At 35.7% G+C, this 20,433-nt stretch overlaps 1 protein-coding gene across 1 annotated transcript; it reads left to right on the forward strand.

Annotated features, from left to right (window-relative positions):
* Positions 1-2,402: 2,402 nt before the first annotated feature.
* LOC139771279 (neuropeptides capa receptor) lies at positions 2,403-11,354 on the forward strand. The gene is made up of 6 exons (XM_071703940.1): positions 2,403-3,887; positions 8,144-8,234; positions 8,329-8,528; positions 9,185-9,433; positions 10,101-10,416; positions 10,890-11,354. The coding sequence occupies exons 1-6, from the start codon at positions 3,602-3,604 to the stop codon at positions 11,143-11,145; spliced, it is 1,398 nt and encodes a 465-aa protein (XP_071560041.1). The 5' UTR covers positions 2,403-3,601; the 3' UTR covers positions 11,146-11,354.
* Positions 11,355-20,433: the final 9,079 nt, after the last annotated feature.

A 20,433-nucleotide genomic window follows, 5' to 3' on the forward strand; every position in this document is an offset into this window, starting at 1 on the left:
CTTATTTCCTCCACCAAGGAGATTACTCGATTGCCATCTCAGCGAATTCAAGAAGAGGAAATTGAAGTCAAGGAGTAGAGGAAATCTGAGAGATTTAAAACGTACTCGTATACTTGACCCAGTTTTTTTTATCAAGTTTCCTGTATCCAGTGCACATAATTGATATTGTCCTGGCGACGGTTCACATCTTTGCAGCAAACTCGCAACTCGCTAAATTCGATTTACGCGTTTTCAGAAAAGTTACGCCACGTTTTTTGCCGCGTCCATCAGAAGTTTTGGTTACGCCACGCTTTTTGCTGCATCTATCAGAAGTTTCGACAGAATGACATACTCATCCATTTCAGCTAAAACGAACTTGTGACGATGTCATTTACCGTATTTACGTGAGAATAATGCTCAAGTTTCCTTGATGTCTGCTTGCGGCAATTTTTCTTATTAAACTAGAGGATTTACGGAACTCTCGCAATAAAAACAAGTGAATAGAAGGATATTCTAATGGATTGATTCTGTGAAATTAAGTTTATAAATTAAGAGTTGTTTTCAAAATCAATTTTATCTCCTATCTCATTTTCTCTGCAAAAGCTAATTCTCTTGGACTTATTAATTAATTATAAAAACAATTTTTAAAATTGTTCAATTTTACTTCGTCATTTCCTACAAATTAAAAACAACCGGACACGTGGAAAAATTTTAAATTAAACAGGGACAATGTACGAATCAAATTAACAACAGATTTCCGCGGGGACATTTCGCAGACTTATAGAAACTATATATTTAAAAACTTAAGAATATTTTTAAGGATACGACTCAATGGGATAGAGTTATTAATAAAAGTCCGCTGTTCCTTTCTGTTTGAAAAATATTCTTTTCCTTTCGCCGAGATTTCTTAGAATAACGCGAGAGAGTTTTTCTCTTATTTTTCATTTTGAAGAGGATAGATATATACAATATGAATGCAAAATCTACGCGACGAAATGTTCTGTTTATGACATACAAAAAAATTGTGTTACGGCTCGCATTAGAAAGGCGTTAGCGACGTTAGCAAAAACGATTTATTTCGATTTAAGAAGACACTTCTGCACAGATAAGGGATGATTTACTGGCTTTGGCTCGGCTGAATCCTTTTGACGTGGAGCAAACATAAAGTTGAAAGGGAGAAATATTACACAAATGCTGGTAGCATGGAAGAAACAAAAATTTATGTTCTCTAGTAAGTGGAAAAGAGATTCAACGAGAGAAAATAACAACCAGCCGAGTTATAATATTTATTATAATAATAAGTGTGTGTGACACAGGACCGATACAATATACAATCAATTAGAGAAAATGCTATTTATTGGTTGGATCTTAGTAGTCTAATAATAATATTTCTATGTGAATTTTATAATATTTATTATTTTAACATACTAGGACAATATATGAATTAAATTTCAAAGTTTTTGAATTCTTATGTTTTAAAATTTCTTAATTTTCCATTTCCAATTTCGGAAAAAAGTAACAATTAGATGCGAGTACATGATAGTACCAATTTTATGTACCTTTTTTAAAGAGTAGATTAAGTTTAATTTTCTGTATATTAAATAATTTTTCGTAACGCGTACACATTGATTTTATTATTCTTTTTAATTTTTTTTTTTTTTTTATTTAGATTGGAAAGCGAATTTTTCATGTATCTCGGGGGAAAAAAATATGGTTGCGCGGTTTGACCGAGATTTTTTTCAACAATTAAAAAAGCGCATGTTACGGACACGTAAGCATTATCACAGCGGAACATCCACTGTAAAAATTTATTTCATGACAAGCATGAAACTAGTTTATATTTTTTTTTATAAATCATATATATTCTTTATAATGTTATTATGGAATTGTCTCTTCTGTCATTCGTGTAGTATTTATTAAACAATGCACTTTTTCCACTATCAAAAAGATGATCTGCAAATAAAATTATAATACAAAACTATATAGTTTAACTAGTTAATTAATTGATAACAATGATCTCCTATATACACAGAATTATCAGAATGGAAAGGCCGCCAGGAGTGTTTTAACAACTTAACTGCGAAATTAAATTATCCAAAACTTTTTCGTGCTTGCAAGTCGAATTGATAAAAACCTAATCTAAAATGCTCATATTGCTTCCAAAATTTTAAAGTGATTTCAATAGAACTTCGAAACAATCGAGAAAAAGTATGTAATTAAGTTTTAAGGTTTTAAGAAAAGTTTTCTCTTCGAAAAAATAATGACTCATTAAATTCGCATGTTTTTCTTTGCGGGAAAAATTGCACTCAAAAGTTCCATCGTCATCTCGATAGGAACTCTCTGGAAACTGCCTCTGAACTTCGAAATGATCGAATATTAAAACGGTACTGGCCAGTGACGCGGAATTTTCTGCGATATAACCACCTTCAGAAAGAGATCTGATCCGATGCTACGTTGAAGGAAATTCGCTATCAGCGGAATCTACGGACAGAGCAGTCGACAGGTGTTTGTGGTGGTATCATCGAGATCATCGCGTTCAGTTCATACTCGGCGACGTTCTATCGCGGATGACGGCTCGTTCTAACATATTCCTCGCGATAGACGCGATTTAACTTTCGCTGGTATCAGATCGATAGCGCCGATTGACATGCCCAAACAATCGGATCGGTGACCTTGCATAAGCCGCGAAGACACGTGTTTCACTTGAGATTACAAACACTCGTGTGCTTTTCGAGTTGATGTTGCTCCGACTGAACGTTGCTCGCGAACGCTAAATTGTAAACAGCGCGTCTTCCAGCAACGAGCCGGAGTTCGTCGAATTTCGTTTATATAACGATTTATTGAAAGTGGAACTCGATCACTGCAATATTGCAAGCTTCCCGGTTATATTGCGGTTTCATCGTCGGAAATTCGAGAGAGTATGTGAAAAAAAATAATAAAAAAAACAAAAGTGAAAACCGTAGCAATGTGCGAAATTTGTGTAGTGACGGGGCCGATCGCGGATTGTAACGCTGCGCAAATATTCAAGCGGCAATTGAAAGCGTGACATTTGCCTATTGACTCTTCGAGTACAATTGTAATGATAATCTAATTCCAATTAAATTATGATTATAATTCTTGCGATACTTGGCAGCGAAACTTGAGCTAAATTGGAGCGTGAAATAATTCGTTCATAATAGTGCGAATGGATAGGGGAAACGTTTATTTTGCCAAACAACAATAAACGTGTTCACGGTTTTATCAGCACCTTACTCAATTTGCGAGATCGTCCTCAAAGGACTAATACGAACATTGCATTTGGAATTGCTTTTCGCGTATGCAGTCTTGGGATTCGGTTGGAAAAGCTATAATAAGGACGCACGAGTGCCTATTACCTTATCAGCTTCGCGTTAGCTTCCTTCCACTATTCCGGAAGGATTCTGGGAGAAGAAGCCTCTACCGTCGCAAGTGAGTGACCCATTAACAATCAGCGAAAGAAGGTTTGCTGACGGGTTATCGAGGCGTTTCTTTGTTTGCGCGCGCGATACTGAGACTTGTGATAAATCAGAATGTGCATACGCGAAGGTGTCGTCGCGATGAGTCGAACCAACGTGTGACATCCTCGCGAGGAGAGTTTCGAAGCATGGGGACGTCGAGCATGGACGAGAACGACACGCTCGATTTCTGGCGGGACTGGGATCTGAGCAACCTGACCGAGGCTGAGTACCTGAGCAAGGTGCTGGGGCCCAAGTACCTGTCTCTCAGGCTGGTGATACCGCTCACGATCGCCTACGTGGTGATCTTCATCACCGGGGTCTTCGGCAATGTCGCCACGTGCACGGTCATCATCCGGAACTCGTCCATGCAGACCGCCACCAACTACTACCTCTTCAGTCTGGCCATATCTGATCTCACTCTACTCATACTTGGTGAGCGAACAAAGGATGGCACGCAAATGTCGGGATGCAATTGCTTCTCCGTGTTGCCTTTGTATACATAGAAAAAAAAAGAAGTATCGAATCAAAACTTATATGCTCAAATTAACGCGTTTATTGTTTCGTATATATACAACAATCTATAATATTTTTATAAGAATTTCAACTTTCTTTTGGTTGAACTATATAAAGTGACCTTATTCAAGCAAGTTTTCGTCGTTTAGTTTAACACGATATAATCTCATTTCAAGATTTTCATGTTGAAATTAAATATATTTTCAAATGAAGAATATTCTTTTTTCTGTGCACTTCGAGCGTTATATTTGTAGACCAATATTCCTCAAGTTTTAATCTTAATCAATTGTTTGACGCGATTATACCTCGTTTCTCTCACCAGCGCAGTGAGAACCAGTAAAAAGAAATCATGTTAGTGATGTCTCGATTAGGATGATCTTGTCAGATATAATGACCATAATTGCTGATAATAAAACTGTTAAAATAATTTGCACAAAATAAATATTCTCAACGCAGAATTCAAACGAGATGAAATGCTCGGTTTTAAGTAAAGCAACTGAATTTACAATGTTCTTTTAAAATGTAAAAGAGTATTTTAGTAATAAATAAAGGTAGATAGCATCAGATATAACAGATCTAACATTCCTAGTAAGTTAATACTCGATGCGGAATCAATGTTTAAACAACTTTTAATGGTAGCAAAATGAAAGACGCTCGCAGACGACTTTAATAAAAGAATACCTCTATAATGTAAAACGAAAGAAATAGGAACATATATGATACTACATGCTTATTGCTATTTAAATAAAATACGAGCCTTAAATAAGATGTTTGCCTAAGTATACAAACGAAATCTCTGCCTTCACCTTCTTCAAAATGTCTTTCCTCTTTATCATTCTGAAAATAGCAGATGACATAAATGTAAGATTTAATGGGACACGGTCTAAGCTATTTCGCGTTTCACGCAACTCCGCGTTCTTTGTTCGCGTTTCATATATATTCTTTATCTCGCATAATGCGTAGAACCTTATACGTGAATTATAACGCGAATTATATATTCGCGAGCGGAAAGTTCGTCTCCCCCCCCCCCGCTTATCGCTCTCGCTTCAATCGGGGATCGATACAAAGCAACGTCGATGACCGAATCGCCTCTGGCTGGCAAATCAACGGCTTGTTAACTGGCACTTCGCCCGCTGATAATGCGATTTTGATAATTGGTAAAGCGATTGATAACGATAGGTGGTTTGACTAAACCGTTCTCGTTTGGATAATGCGGAATAATAGATATGCTGCGGTGTCGATTTGGTCGAGAACTTGTCTGCAAAATGTATAACTTTCGTCGGGCTATTCCTAGCGCAGAGTTAAGGTGCAAAAAGGCCTTAATTATGAATGAGGTCAAATGCCATCAGAGGAACAAGTTGGTTCGGATTTAAAGCCGATGGAATGACAAAATGGGATCAATCCCTTTAGCGTGGTGACAAATGAAACTGAGAATCCCTAGCAATTTACGTAATTTTAACGAACGATATCGATCGATGAAAGGTATTGTAAAACTGTAACGCTTCAGTATTATTCGCACATTTTTATCACATTTACAATAGAAATGAAATATTGAATATTAGATAAATATAAGTGTTCCCTTTGTCAAAGCTGTTGATGAAATACTACGGGGAAACGACTGTAACTGGGAATGTGCTCAAAGATGCAATTAAAATCGTTTTCATCGATACTGCCGAAGTATTCAGTCGCCAATATATATTTCACGTCTATACTCTCTAAATTTGAATCAGTGACTATTCCCTGATTCAGATTTAGAGAGATAAGTAATTTATAACTTTGATTAATTTTAACAGTATCATTAGTAACGCTTGACGACGCGAGCGTTTCAAAACACGACGCAGGCGATCTTTCATCAGGATAAATAAAATCAATTATTGTGTGTTATCTGTATTATCGCGATCACACACACACACACACACACACACACACACACACACAGCAACTTGACACGAGATACTCTCCTGCCTTCCTAGCATTGACGCAAGTAGATAAAAGCTTGAAATTAATCTCCGTTTTAATGTGTACAATCGCGATTGTTATCTGCACGGTGGTCTGTTTGCTGATGGTAACAACGACGTTCGTATTTACGTCATTGCGAGGAATCCGCGAGACTGAAAACTTGGATATGATAACAATTCTACGCGAAAGCTCTGAGAGACAGGCTATTGTTGTTCGCTATTTTAAATAGCTCACTATTTTAATGCGTGTAACTGCGAGGGAAGTCAATGCCTGTGTCGCATAATATATGAACTAATTTGAATAACATCTTGAATAATACCTGAACAGCATTTGATATGCTAAATAAGGATTTAGTGAAAATCCAAAATTTCTAGTATTAAAAACAGACAGGTACAGATAAATATGATTTCGGTCTCACGAATAAATTAAAACTGGCGTGTTCGCTGAAATTAAAATATAGGAATTCTTTGTAAAGAAAAATATCGTAAAAAGTCAGCAGCAGACGTGCAAACTATTCAAACGGTCGGGAATATTGAGAGGGATGCGCCACTCACGAGAAGAATTTAATTATAAATCGGTTGTCGGTTCTGGCATGAGAGAGAGTGAGAAAGAGAGACTGAAATAATCGCGACCGTGTGTTCATAGAGTTGACGAGTAAAAAGCGGTTTTGCAACACAATACAAGATTCCGCGCTTCGTTAGGCGACGAATATTATATTGTATAACATGGGCGTTGCTTTTAGAAAACGTTAGGCACAATAGGAACGACCACCGAAGGGTTTCTACTCGAGGAAGCTATACCATTCACGATAAGTTCACATCAACTTCCGTAAGAACTTACGAGGGTTTCGGTGCCCATTTTGAAGCTTTACAAAAAGACGAACGTGCAGGACGACTACATATCGGATGACTATATTGGACAGCTTTCATGCTTTGGGAAATGATTGGAAAGTACAAAATCCGGCTTACATCGCGACGAGAAATACCGAAAAAAGTGCAGTTTTAATGTTATTAATAAAAATTACACCGTGCTTTATTTCTCAATTAATTTCTAATGCATGGACTCTATAAGATGTTATATTATTCTTGACGCTTTCGCTTAGAATTTCGTTCTTGTTAGATTATCGTTAGAAGAACGATCTTTGTATCGTGCGCTAGCAAAAAAATCGCTTAAGAGAATTAATGCAAATTGATAAGTGTTATTATAGTTGAGACATTAATTTATGGGAACAGAATTGTCCACTGCTTCCTTTTAATCTCTTTCACTTTTCGGTCTCTGTACTCTGATTTCCATTAACCTCATACACGTATACGTAAATTATATTTATTCATGAGAGTTAAAATATTCATTAGAATTTAAATAGAATTAAAATTTACATTGTAAAATAGTTCAAATTAAAGTAAAGAAAGACAGAAAGAGAAAGAAACATAAAAGGGAGAGAACGAAGAAACGTGAAAAGTTGATACAAAAGCAATAGAAAAAGACTGACTTTCCATTAACGACCAGATGGCGGAATAAAGATTTTTGTTGAAAGACACCATCATTAATTAAAACACAAATATACGAATGGCGTTCATTGAATTTATTCAAGTCACAACAATACGCGACGAATGTTCAGCTCGTTTCCACAGCGGAGGATAATGCGTGAAAGTTATTTTAATTTGCGCACGGAGTGCGCGCAACCTCGTTAATATTGTCATAATGTGATACGGTATGATGCCTTCGCACTAATTACCAGCCAGGCTTAAGTCAGTCGTAAATCTGCTTTTCGGAAAATTAATTTACGCCCGCGCGGAGAAGAGGAGAGAAGAATTACGCAAGCGTTTTACTCCAGAGCATGTCGTACGAAACTTTGATGCCGACGTGCATTAAAGTAAATGAAAACGCGGAGAGATTAGAGCAAAAAATCGAGTACCGTGTCCCTTTGGCGAGAAAGAAAAGCAAAACTTAAAAGTGACACGGCACGTATAATTTCTGTATAATTTTTTATTACGGGAAATATATTTAATTAAACATGTGTTTGCATAAGTTTAATTACTTCTAAAAAGATGCAATGAGTATTTTTGGAACATACAGGATGTTTCAGACCACTTGTATTTTCCTCTACGGAATCTTAGGCATTTTCGAGTCAATTTATCGAAGATTTAACGAAGCATGTATAACATTGTTGGAATAATTTTCTAATCGATCTATTAAACGCTAATTAATTATTTCAGGTCTTCCCAATGAGCTGAGCGTGTTCTGGCAGCAATATCCGTGGGCCCTGGGCACGGGGCTTTGCAAAATCCGGGCGTATGTGTCAGAAATGTAAGAAATTCCATCTTCCATCTCGTCTGGTCCTTTATTATCGCGCGAAGAGATATCTGCATGCTCCATTACACCCGAGCATCACTTTTCACAGGTCATCCTACGTGTCGGTTCTCACAATCGTGGCTTTCTCCATGGAAAGGTATTTGGCCATCTGTCATCCGTTGCGCGTCTATTCGATCAGCGGTCTCAGAAGACCGACACAGTTTATCCTTGCAGCTTGGTCGATTGCAATGGTCTCGGCCATACCGTTCGCGATTTATACCAAGGTCAATTTCGTCGAATATCCGCCAGGTTAAGCAGACACATTAATTTCTTTGCGATTATCGTAAATATCCGATAATTAATTTATTCAAATCTTATGTAGTCTTTTAATGCTATTTTGCAATCTCAAGTCTTAATTTTTGTTAAGATCTTGTCAGAATTTTATCTTGTATGCAACTATTCCAAAATATTCAAAATTTAATTTCGAATAAAAGTGACAGTTTAGTTCGACCCAACTGGGCAATTTATTAAATAGCAATGCTCACATACACAACGTTTCGACGATAGTTTTTGGTCCTTATCAAGTCTAATCTAAGTCATAAATTTAAAATGTGGCTATTCCACGAAACATCTTAATAATTATGAAGTTTTGTCTAGAACTATTAAGATGTTTCGTAGAATAGCCACATTTTAAATTTATGACTTAGATTAGACTTGATAAGGACCAAAAACTATCGTCGAAACGTTGTGTATGTGAGCATTGCTATTTAATAAATTGCCAGTTGGGTCGAACTAAACTTTCACTTTGTTAATTAATTATTACTGGCGAAGAAAAGGATTACTTTCTGTTAATTCTGAATATATTCATAGTCTGAAATACTATAACAGTTTCAATAGACAAATTTATTTAAAATAGTTATATAATTGGTCTGACCTACGTTCAAACGTTAAGTTACTCTTTTCAGGATCGGGGAATTATTCGGCTGATTCGGCGATTTGCGCGATGCTTCTGCCCGACATGCCAAAATTCCTTTATGAACTCAGTTGCATCGTATTCTTTCTGATACCGATGCTCGTGATCCTTGTGGTATACACAAGGATGGGACTGAAGATCAAAAGCAGTACCAAAGAAACGCTTGGCCCGATACAAGGTTCCTACGTTCACGGCGACCATCGACAAGTTCAAACCAGAAAATCCGTCATCAGAATGCTAAGTACGATAATCATAATCTTTAGTCTCCTTCTAATAATTTAATTGTAGCGATAATTTGATGCAGTTATGTAATAAGGAACTATGCGCCATTAGAAGCGCTAAATTAAAACGCTCCTATTTTTTCGTAATACTTTACGTGAACAGGAGAATTTCTAAAACCGCATATAATATATGGAATTGTATTTGAGAAGAATTATAGTTCGATCATTATATTTGAGATAACGTTGGCGCAGAATTTTATTTCTACTGTTCTGCGAAATTTTTTCTCTAGCGGAAAAAAAAGGGAGCTTTCCAGCAAGTGACACAAGTCGACACAAGCATCGTTCTATCTTTCTTTTTTGGCAATGAGTAACAAAGATAAAACGATGCTTGTGTCGATTTGTGTCGCTTGCTGGAAAGCTCCCAACAACTTTCGGCGTTGATTCCGCATTGCAGAACTGCGCCCAGTTCAAAAGTTGCCAAATGGCTAAGTAGAATTTTATAATCGCACTGTAATTTTTATTGGTAGCAATTCTCGCGTACCTTTCTCTCTTTTTATTTCCCCCATTTTTGTATTAAAAATTTTGGTAAATTAATATAAAAATTTTAGTAATTAAATTTGACTTTCATAGGCCACTTTTGTTTTTTTACTCCTTAAGTTTTCAAATTCTCTACGTGATTAATTTCAGGCGCGGTCGTTATCATGTTCTTCCTTTGCTGGGCGCCGTTTCACGCCCAGCGTCTGCTTTACATCTACGCACAGGAATCCGATTATTATCCGGACTTAAACGAATGGCTCTACATTCTGAGTGGCTGTCTGTATTACTTCAGCACTACCGTCAATCCGATACTCTACAATTTGATGAGCATCAAATACCGCCAAGCATTCATACAAACGATATGCTGCAGAACGAGAAGGCCGACGAGCAAATCTTTAATGGCAAAGGAATCTCATCCGCGCAGATGCGATTCCTCGAACGAACGAAGTGTTGTATGCTCTGTCAGGTATGAAAGTTCGAAATTTTTCATGCCAGAGATTTAAAAGAATCATAGATGTAATATATATAATAACCACATCAATATATGGATGAGTAAAATTTTTTAAAATATTGACTCGTGTGCATAGATGCAATTTATATATTGTATTATAGATTGCATCTATGCACACGAGTCAATATTTTAAAAAATTTTAGTTACACCACTATGGCTTTTACCCCTCGATATGTATAAGATAAATATAATTTTAATATTACATAATTATCCTATATTTTACAGTAGAACGTATTTGTTAAACATCAATATTTTTTTTTAAATCAGACACCAGGTCTGTTTTCTATTGCTAAACTGGCTGCACTAGTTTAGAGTTTATCTTTTTCCTTCCGATGTAAGTAAGTAAAAAAGACTCTGAACTAGTGCAGCCAATTCAGCTATAGAAAACAGACCCTATATATTATAACAATTTTACGTTTTTTCTTTAGGTATACGATTGCTCAAGCCAAAGAGATATTTTGTTTTACGTCGAGTCGACAGGAAAGTATCAAGGATATTAACAGAAATAATGGGAATGCAAGCAATTTTTCTCAAAATGCTTACTCGTCACAAAAGGAAGATTCATCTTCGACGTTTCTCTTTGAACGAGGGCATCTTCTCGCTTATCAGCAGCCTAGCAACGAAAGCACAACGTCCACGAAAAGATCAGAAGATACTGTTTCCATAGCTAAAAGCAGTCTGTGATCTATTTTCACTCGCTTTTATTTAGATAAACAGATATAATGCGCATGTTGTAAATAAAACTAGACAGTTTGAGGTATCGATTATAAGCGCGAGAGGCTTTACTATATTGTAAATAGGTAGATAGCCCGAATTATTTTTTTTATCGATTATAATGCGTCAAAATTTATTTTATACTATATTTATTCGAGAATAAAGTTTTACACATATTATGCCTGATGTTTATTTTACGCGTTCGTGAATTTATGCAATTTTAGAACGACAAATGTGTTAGGCCCCGGCACGAAAATAATAATTTTCGTCAAAATGCTGATACGATTATTTCCATACAAATCGTGATATGCTTTACATCGGCGAGCTATACTTTAATAAAGATAAATTTGCAGTAATAATGATTCAAGTGAGTTTTTAATAAAAAGCTCCATTGTCAATCCAACTCATTTCAGCAGTAATATTATCAGCTTGTTCCCGATCAATTCTCGACATGTAACGCGTATTTTTTTTTGCATAAATAAAACGTTACTTGTAGCAATTAATATCCTTCTACACAGAGAAAATAATATTCCTTTATATCAATTTTTTAAATATTTTCTCTAATTTACAATACCTCGCTTTATTTAATTTCCCAAGTTTTGCATAACAGATAGACGTATTCAAGCAATAATTTCTTTGCATTATATTCAAGTGGCGTAGCTCATGCATTTATTTCAATTTAAATGAGATGCGTATTATATGCATAACGTATACCACCCTCCTTTGCTTTTTCGCGTCTCGACGTCAATAAGAACTTGGAGAATATTCAGCGCCGTGCAATTAATTACACATCCGTAGCTTTAAAGTCGCGTAGACAAGTCGTAAATGATGACTTTTTGCTATATATAAAGCAACTTAAGATATGAGAAACCGGTATAATCTGTGTACATTCATTTTCCCCACGCTCAAAAGGCGTCTCGCGTCTCAAAGATAATCAGAAATTCTTAATGCTAGGAGACCTTCTGCTAAATTAGATTTCTAGGATCACTTGATATCCCCGTCACACTTGGATTTTCATTGAATTTTAAGTAAATTCATAGTACGTACCTATATTAAACAAATGATAATAAGTTCTAGTTAGTAATTCGGCTATATATAAGGTCTGTTTTTTGTTTCAGCTAAACTTCTTACACTGTTTATCTTTCCTCTTTTTCTCTCTAATGTGGAGTGAAAAGGAGGAAAGATAAACGGTATAAAAAATTCATCACAAAGAACAGATCTGTAGAGTCGGTCGAAATATATCAGAGGTCTTTCCCTTAGGATTAAAACCAAAAGTCTCCTAGAATGAAAATTATCCGGAAAATCTAGATTCTTTCCTTGATAAAGAAAAAATCCGATCGTGAGAACAATATGTTAACGTAACGTTGTACGTATAAGATAATAATTTTAGTCTATTGTTATGAAATATATTGTTTATTTCTGTTGCCGCACTAAGCTTCTATGGATAGATTAATTTCCGTCTTGAATCGAAGAGGCCTGGATCAATCGGTTTCCTGCATTCGGCGAAAGCTGCACTAAATAGATTTATTACAACCGTTGGCTATATTTTACACGACCATTAATCACGACTGCATAGACCGTAGGGAGCTTCCGTGTTTGGTTCCACTTTCCGGTAACAAATTGCTAACGTGTTAATTATAAATGAAGTGTACACGTGGCGTCTTGTACATATTTCAGCTAATACTAATTGTAAATCGATTTTCCTTTATCGAGAATTTAATGGGATGTAGAATCTCCTTCATCTAAATTTTTAATTTTAAACATTCCTCGCAATAAATCTTAAAGTTTTGCAAAAATAAAATCCTTACAGTGCCACTTTTGCCAGTGTTTCCATAGCTGCTGGAAAAAGGCGTAAAAGTTGTATTATTAAATTTCATGAAGAGAGACTAAAGGTAAATATACTTGTGTATCAACAACTTTCTTACATAAGAGCAATATAAGAGCAAAAATAATTTATACGGTTCTTTTCGTTCCCGATTACAATAAATAATTAAGTTATAAAGCATAAAAATACCGACAAACACTCAAATTAAATTACAAAAGTTTAGAAGAAATTATGTCAGAGCTTGAGAAAACCTCCTCGAGAAATACGGCCGCATTGTGATCTCACATTATCGTATGTACTATTAAATATTTCATAATATTTTTATTTAAATAAAAATTAAGAAAATTCTTATAGAAATTAGCTTTAAACTCGTTTCCAAAAATGCTATGCCGAAAGAAAAAATTCGCGAAAAATCTACGTTGCTTATTCCAAACAAATTTCTTGAACGCAAGGCTACAAGATTTAGTTCTTTTGAGCTGTTAAACAATGCATAAAACTACGATAACAAAAATGTGAAATTATATATACAATCATTATCGATCACTATCGCCGTTATAAAACAATATATTTTTGATACCAATCATAAGATTTGTACTATGCCGAGGAGACGACATTAGCGTGACATTTCCTTCGCGGTGACATTTGCAACACCCATTAAATCTGACATTCAAATACAAACAAGCCCCTTACGAATGGATTCTCACAAAGAAAACGTCGAATTAGCGAAGTTTCAGACGCGCCGTAATCATATATATATTGGACCGGGGAACATGCTATCGTTTCGTAAACGATCGATGAAGATTTATTCCGAATCGCTAGCTGAAAGTTAACTAAGCCTTAAGAAATTGCTCAATCACATTCGAATTTGAGGAGAATAATCGACTGTGATTGGTCAATTTCTTAAGGCTTAGGGCTTAAAACACCTATTGTAGACCCGGACTAAACGTAAAGTCATGAAAAGCTATCGTGTCGATACGTTACGATACGAACGTAGTTACGTATACGATTTTCTCTGCCTTGCTTTACGTCTATGACTACGATAGACGTAAGAGCCTATATTTCGTTCTCTGCCATCAGCCTTAGGACCAAAGCACATAACATGACGTAGCGATATATACGACGGTCGTATTCCCCGACCTGACAGATCAGGATACGCCAAAGCTTGTGCGTTACTTACGTCCACGACTACGATTGTCACATGTGCTTTGGCCCTTACTCTTAAATCGTAAGTAGTAACTGCGCAATTATGGCAACAGTAATGTGTGCCGCTTGCAATTCTGGCGAATACTTGTGTATAATACCCCGAGGTAATACGCAAAATCTCACTTGTGCAAATTTCACGAATGCAGAAGAAGATACGGGTCGCGGATTGCCGCAAGTAAAATAAGAGGGTATTTTCTGACGCGCCGTAACATCTTATCTCTCTTAGAAATGGCCGCATTACTTTGCGTCACGCTTCCCTTACATCTTCATATTTTTCCGGTCTAGTTAATTATCCAGAAGGGGGAAGTGTCGTGTTTTATAAATTTAACAAATTCGAAAAATGCTGTGACTAAGAGTGTCTTGTAGTGTTGGGACTACCCGAATATCTGAATAATGACGTCATAACATATTCGTGTAATCCATTATTTGAATATTCGAATAAAATCCGAATATTCAGGAAAACTATAAAATTGTTCTAAATGCAGAAGTAGGAAATAATTAATTTAAAAAAACCACTTACATATTTACTTTTCGGCATATTAACAATAATTACTGTATGTTAGATTGATTTCTGTTTCGTTCAATATCCGGACTATCCGAATTATATCGAGATCCGAATTATCGAATTTCAAATATTTGAATTATTCCTTCATTATTTTTCTCTTCGAATATCCGGATGTTTGAAAAATAAAATAATTTGGATTATCTGTCCAGCATTAATATCTTGGAAACCGTTACCATTACACAAAGCGATAAATTCTGACATCTTTGTGAAGTAACTAATTATTGTATAATAAAATGATATGTTCTCTCTCCAAGCTGATTTATCATAAATTAATGCACATAATCACAAATGCAATTATGCATAATTACTAATCCAATGAGATTAGCTGAACAAAATACAATTATTTAGAAATGCATACATGTCATCGTGAAAATAGCTTGATTCGAATTCAAATAATAAACATAAAATTGCACCTATTAAAACAAAATTGCCCAAATTTAAATAAAATTGGAAGACAATAAGTCTGTCTGTTATAAAATACATACGTATTCTTTTCATCCTCTCTTTTTCTTAGCAATTTTATTTTCATTTTAAATGCGTAGAAAATGTAGCGTGACTTTAAAAAAAACAGATATAATTCCAACAGAAGTTCGTTTTTTGTTTTGTTGTTTACGTGACACATTTCAGATTGTTACAGTGTTTAGGCAGCACGATAAATTCCTCTCGTACAAAATGTAACCTACGTTAGCAACATTCGTGACAGATGTATTCTGAACCATTGTTTTTCGCTCGTGCGGAAATGCTGCGCGAGTAAATTCGACCGGCCCGGCCGGCGCGGCGCGGCGTGAAATGATAAATTTTACTCTCGTAAAGTTTCTCGCATGCCTGAAAGAATTGACCGTCGTCGTTGTAGCGCAACCCTTCGCAACGATCATAAAATGCGTGCTGCCGACAGTGATCGCTCAATTAACGGGACCAAGATCTTTACGATGGGTAAAGCCTCGATGATTTGCAGCGAAACGACCTATTGAAAAATGACCTGTTTGATCGATCCCGCTTTCTCCTTACAGGCGCGAAATGTTCTTTAGTCTCGCTATCTTATTTCGTGCGAATCTCTTCTCTCTGTACGGCATGAATAAGGACAAAAATGAAGAAACGTTAATCCGACACATTCGTTATCGTTATCACGGTAAGCATTAATTATGGAAGTAAAAGAATGGCGAGAGAAACGCTTGACAAAGAAATACTATAATCGCTCGCATTATGTTCTAGTGTGCTTAACGATTCCCGTTTTTGCCCGCATTCATCCGCCGTGAACCGTGATGATGCGTGAACGTATATTACGTCACGTGTTACAACCGTTAAGGAGATTATGGATCCAATCGCGACAAGTTATTGCTGGTAATTAATGGTACGTCAATCTAAATAAAGTAGATCGACGATACGTCTTTGCACTAATTACTAATAAGATTACGGACTTGTAAGCTCTCGAAATTGAGGTTCCATGTTGCACTTGCCTAAAGATCAATACCGAATGCTCATTAGCCATTAGTGGCCGTAAATGTTTCGTGCAAATACATTTTGCGTGGCACATTTTTGCAATATGTATATATACGGCGTTCCGTCTACTCTCCGTCTACTTAAAACACGCATTGCATTTTATCGATCGTTAAAGTTTACGAATATATAAGGAAAATGACGCACTGCAGATGCATGATTTGCATATAAATAAAATACGTAATCGCGCATTAAACAGTAGACTTTCTGAGACGAATCTTTGTAAATCGTTTCTTCAAGAGTCTGAATATTTTTGTATGACGTTTTACTTTTCGTGGAAGGACGATATCCATTATGTACATTAAATTGCACAACATTTATTAAAAAATTTACTTTATCAAATTGTCCGATACATGTAGACAATTATTAATATTGAATAAAAATCGTGTCTTTTACAATATATTAACTTCAGAGATAAAGTTTCAACAACTATATACGTAGTTAGATAAGTCTGGATATTCTTTTATGATTTAATTTAATGTTACGAAAGAAATATATAGGATAAAACATATATCGAACCTTCCTTTGTACAGTAATATTTTGTACCAAATACAATCTTCCGTTAAATCGGCCGTAAAATATGAAATTGATATTAAATGTTAACAAAACTGATACATCTGATAAAATATACGCAGACAATTAAAAGTTATCATTTCGGAAGCGTCGTTCGGGAGATCGTTTCGGAAGCGATATCTGTATCAAAACGTTATTTTTCACGTGGTTTGATAGTTTTTATGGAGTTCAATATTTCCGTTATATTTTTATGATATCGTATTCGCGCGATGCGTGTCTGTTATCTCTTTTTGCCTTCCAATCTTCCTCTGAAAATCGACGATCTGATTTATCTGTTTCACCGGTCGACGTATGATATAGCAACAAAGTGCGATATAGCAATAAAATGTTATTGATCTTTTGCAGTTCGCGTTTTATTTTTACCTATTCGGCACGATATTTCTATTGCTGGACTCGTATGCAACGAAATTGTCTCCCACGAGAAGTACGTATGGCGTTTGCCATTACCATCAAGTGTATTTACCGGAGGAAGCGATGGCATTGCAGGCACGCGGCAGAGGAATGTCCTATCTCTTGGAAGACGTCGCGAGACATCGGCGGAAGAACGTGATTCATTTCATAGTTGATAAATAGCTCGATAATAACGAAAAGTAACGATATAGCATCGCAAGTTGCCTCTCTACTTCGATATTTTGCGTAACTGTCGCGTCAACATTGATCTTCGCGTGCTTTCAGACTAAAAGCTGTCCTAAATGGAGTTTAACATTTTTCGGACTGACGTCAAAAAAATTAGGATGTCCCTCATGCTAAAGCGATTTTTATTATTAATCAATAGAAAAATGGCTTCTTGGCGCAAGGCAAGGTATTTAAATATTAGAGCATAGATATTCCAGACACGTGCGACGGGATTTAGAGCAAACTTCAGATATTATGTAAACGATTAAAGCTGAGCCACCATTGAGCCAGTTTTTTTCCATCAATCTTTCCGATCATCTCGAGACTTATTTTTGGAATAATCATGTTATTAAAAAAAACATATTTCACATACATGCACACCGTTGCATACATTTACCCTATTTTAATAATAAAAAATAAAGTTACGATCAAAAAACAAGATGTAAAGATATCGATTAACTCTCTTAATTGATGCGCAATATTAATTTTTCCTATTCTCTACTCGCCATTTATAAATTCTATAAAATTATTATTAGGTGCAAGTTTCATTTTGTCTAATTATAACTTGCAGAAATACGCAGCGAATGGAGAGATAATATTCACGGTTTACCGATGGTCTTGCGGAAATTCTTGGAGTGTATAATGTTTGCGGACACACGGTTGAAGAAGAAATCCGCTCGAATGCACTGAGCGGTGTAAAGACGAATGGAAAGAACGGTCATGCGTGTGGTATAAGGCTCCTCCGGAGGTTTTAGAATGCCATTTAAACCGACAAGAGACCCTGGCTCGGGTCTTTTCAAAGGACTAAAAGCTGCACGACGAAACGTATTGTCCGACGAGCAAAATCACGATGGCTTACCGCGATAGCTACTTTGATTAACACGCGGACGATAATTTTATGCCAGAAATTGAAACTCACTGAAATCTCAACGAGATCACATTTCGATGTGACAACGCAATTGTTGAAACCGACGAGTTTAAATTTCGCATGTGTCACAAACAGACGAAAATACTTAATATTAAAACTGTTCGCCGCGACAGTGACGCGATACACAAAAGCAAGAAAGTAGCACAGTTTTGAATTTGTATAGCAAAACTTTATATCAGATCTATGAACAGCGTCTCAGAGATCTTTTTTTTTTATTTTTTTTTCCAACAAATAAAAAGACAAAATAAAGAGAAATCAGATAAAACTAAAAAATTATTTTTATCTTTTCCACACATTAAGTCTCCATTAATACGGGCCATTGTTGAGCTGAGCGTTTCACTTATAGCGGTAATAAAAGAGCAGTAATTAAGGAGAATGGAACATTTTTTGCGGTTGTACGGAGGATTTAATTCACCGAAACCATTTCGGTTTCATTGCTTTTATCTGGCTAAATAGACCTGTAAGCGAACATAATTCATTCCGCGCGAATAGAATTTCTTAGAAATAGGTCACGATGAAAATAAATGGGGCGATTAAAAAACAAATCTGATCTGTGCCTCTCCATAAAGAAGCGACTGGCACTTTGATCTCGAAAGCGCTCTGTTCCTCGAGTTAAAATATCCTTATTACACAATCAACGACATGCTATGTGTATCCATAGGCGGAAAACGCAGAGTGGACCGTCGTCCGAGTAAATTTAGACAGTTTCATAAATTCGCAGCACGTTCACAGCGGCATAAATATCGAAAATTAACATTTCCGCATAATTTACTTCTCTTATTCTCACGGTCGGCGACGTTCCGCGAATTCGCGATGTGTAAACCAGGACTTCGTTTCACGGATCGGGACTCACGTAGCTATACACCTAGTTTTGTAAACTTAATCTTGAAATGCATAAACTATGTACGAGTCCTGCATGTAATATCTCCCGATATCATTGGGGGAAACATTTGTTTATCTGAGTATTCCGTTGTGAAGCGCGCGACATTAAAATTACAGTGCCATATTTTACTCGGCACATAAAAGAAATTATTCTAAATAAAAAAAGAAAGAAACAGTCGTACTTCTCTAGCAATTGCATCAAACCTCGAATAAAATCATATAATGGATACGAATCCTTTTTTCTTCGATTTTTAGAACCTGTTTTTTAAAATCCTATTTAACGTTTGTAGTATATTTTTAGTTACTACGAGAGTTAGTCATTTTATATATGATATGAGATCGTATCGCATGTAACTCGCGCGGAATATAAAACGTTTTTCTCAAAATATTTATTTAAATGCAAAAAATAATATTATTTTCCAAAATAAAATTGCATTTATTTCAGCAGTTTTAAATAGGAGTTTTATGTAAAGCACCATCGAAAAAATAGTGCAGTATGCAATATATTTATAGTCACAAATATAAACATATATAACACTTAAGCAAAAATAAATTTAAGAAATGGGGATACAATTTCTTTCAATGCGTTTAAAGCAGAACATTTCAATAACGATACAATAAAATTAACGTCAAAAGTAATATTCCTGATTGTCGGTCTAAAGCGTAAATAATTGCCAATTATAATTAACAAAAAATGCGTAATTCTCAATTTCAGTTAACTGTTAGTAGGTACAGTTAGTCGTAAATGCATTTTGTATAAAATGTAGGTTCCAGAAAATATCACGTGGAGAAATTGCAGAATGTGGGTTACGATAACGTATTTAACACGTTTCCATAATTAACGCGTGCGTCTGATGTACACCACGAAAGGGAGTGCTCCGGTTACAAGTACGTCTAATTGTAAGGTATAATCAAATTTGAAAACAGGTCTTGATATATCGTATACCAGTCTAGACTAATCACATTTATGCACCGACATAAATTCGCCAAACGGTATGTTCATTAATGATCTGTGCGCGCAATGTCGCTCGTCGTTCGCTGCTAATCCAAGTGTGTTATTTTTACACGTATAAACGTTTAAAAATGACACATTTGACTAAAGCTCTTTTTACATGTTTCTTCATATGTTAAGTCACGTCATTTAACACGTTTAATCGTATTATCATGTCA

The sequence above is a fragment of the Temnothorax nylanderi genome, unplaced genomic scaffold (genome assembly GCF_030848795.1).
Source record: "Temnothorax nylanderi isolate EJ_2023f unplaced genomic scaffold, tnyl_v1.0 TNYL_tig0003_pilon, whole genome shotgun sequence".
In the NCBI taxonomy this organism is placed as follows: Eukaryota; Metazoa; Arthropoda; class Insecta; order Hymenoptera; family Formicidae; genus Temnothorax; species Temnothorax nylanderi.

Excerpts from the sequence above, each read along its gene's own strand:
- LOC139771279 (XM_071703940.1), top strand. The coding sequence starts at position 3,602 with ATGGGGACGTCGAGCATGGACGAGAACGACACGCTCGATTTCTGGCGG. Across the intron at positions 3,888-8,143 it reads TCTCACTCTACTCATACTTG|GTCTTCCCAATGAGCTGAGC; the intron begins GTGAGCGAACAA and ends TAATTATTTCAG. Across the intron at positions 8,235-8,328 it reads CGGGCGTATGTGTCAGAAAT|GTCATCCTACGTGTCGGTTC; the intron begins GTAAGAAATTCC and ends CACTTTTCACAG.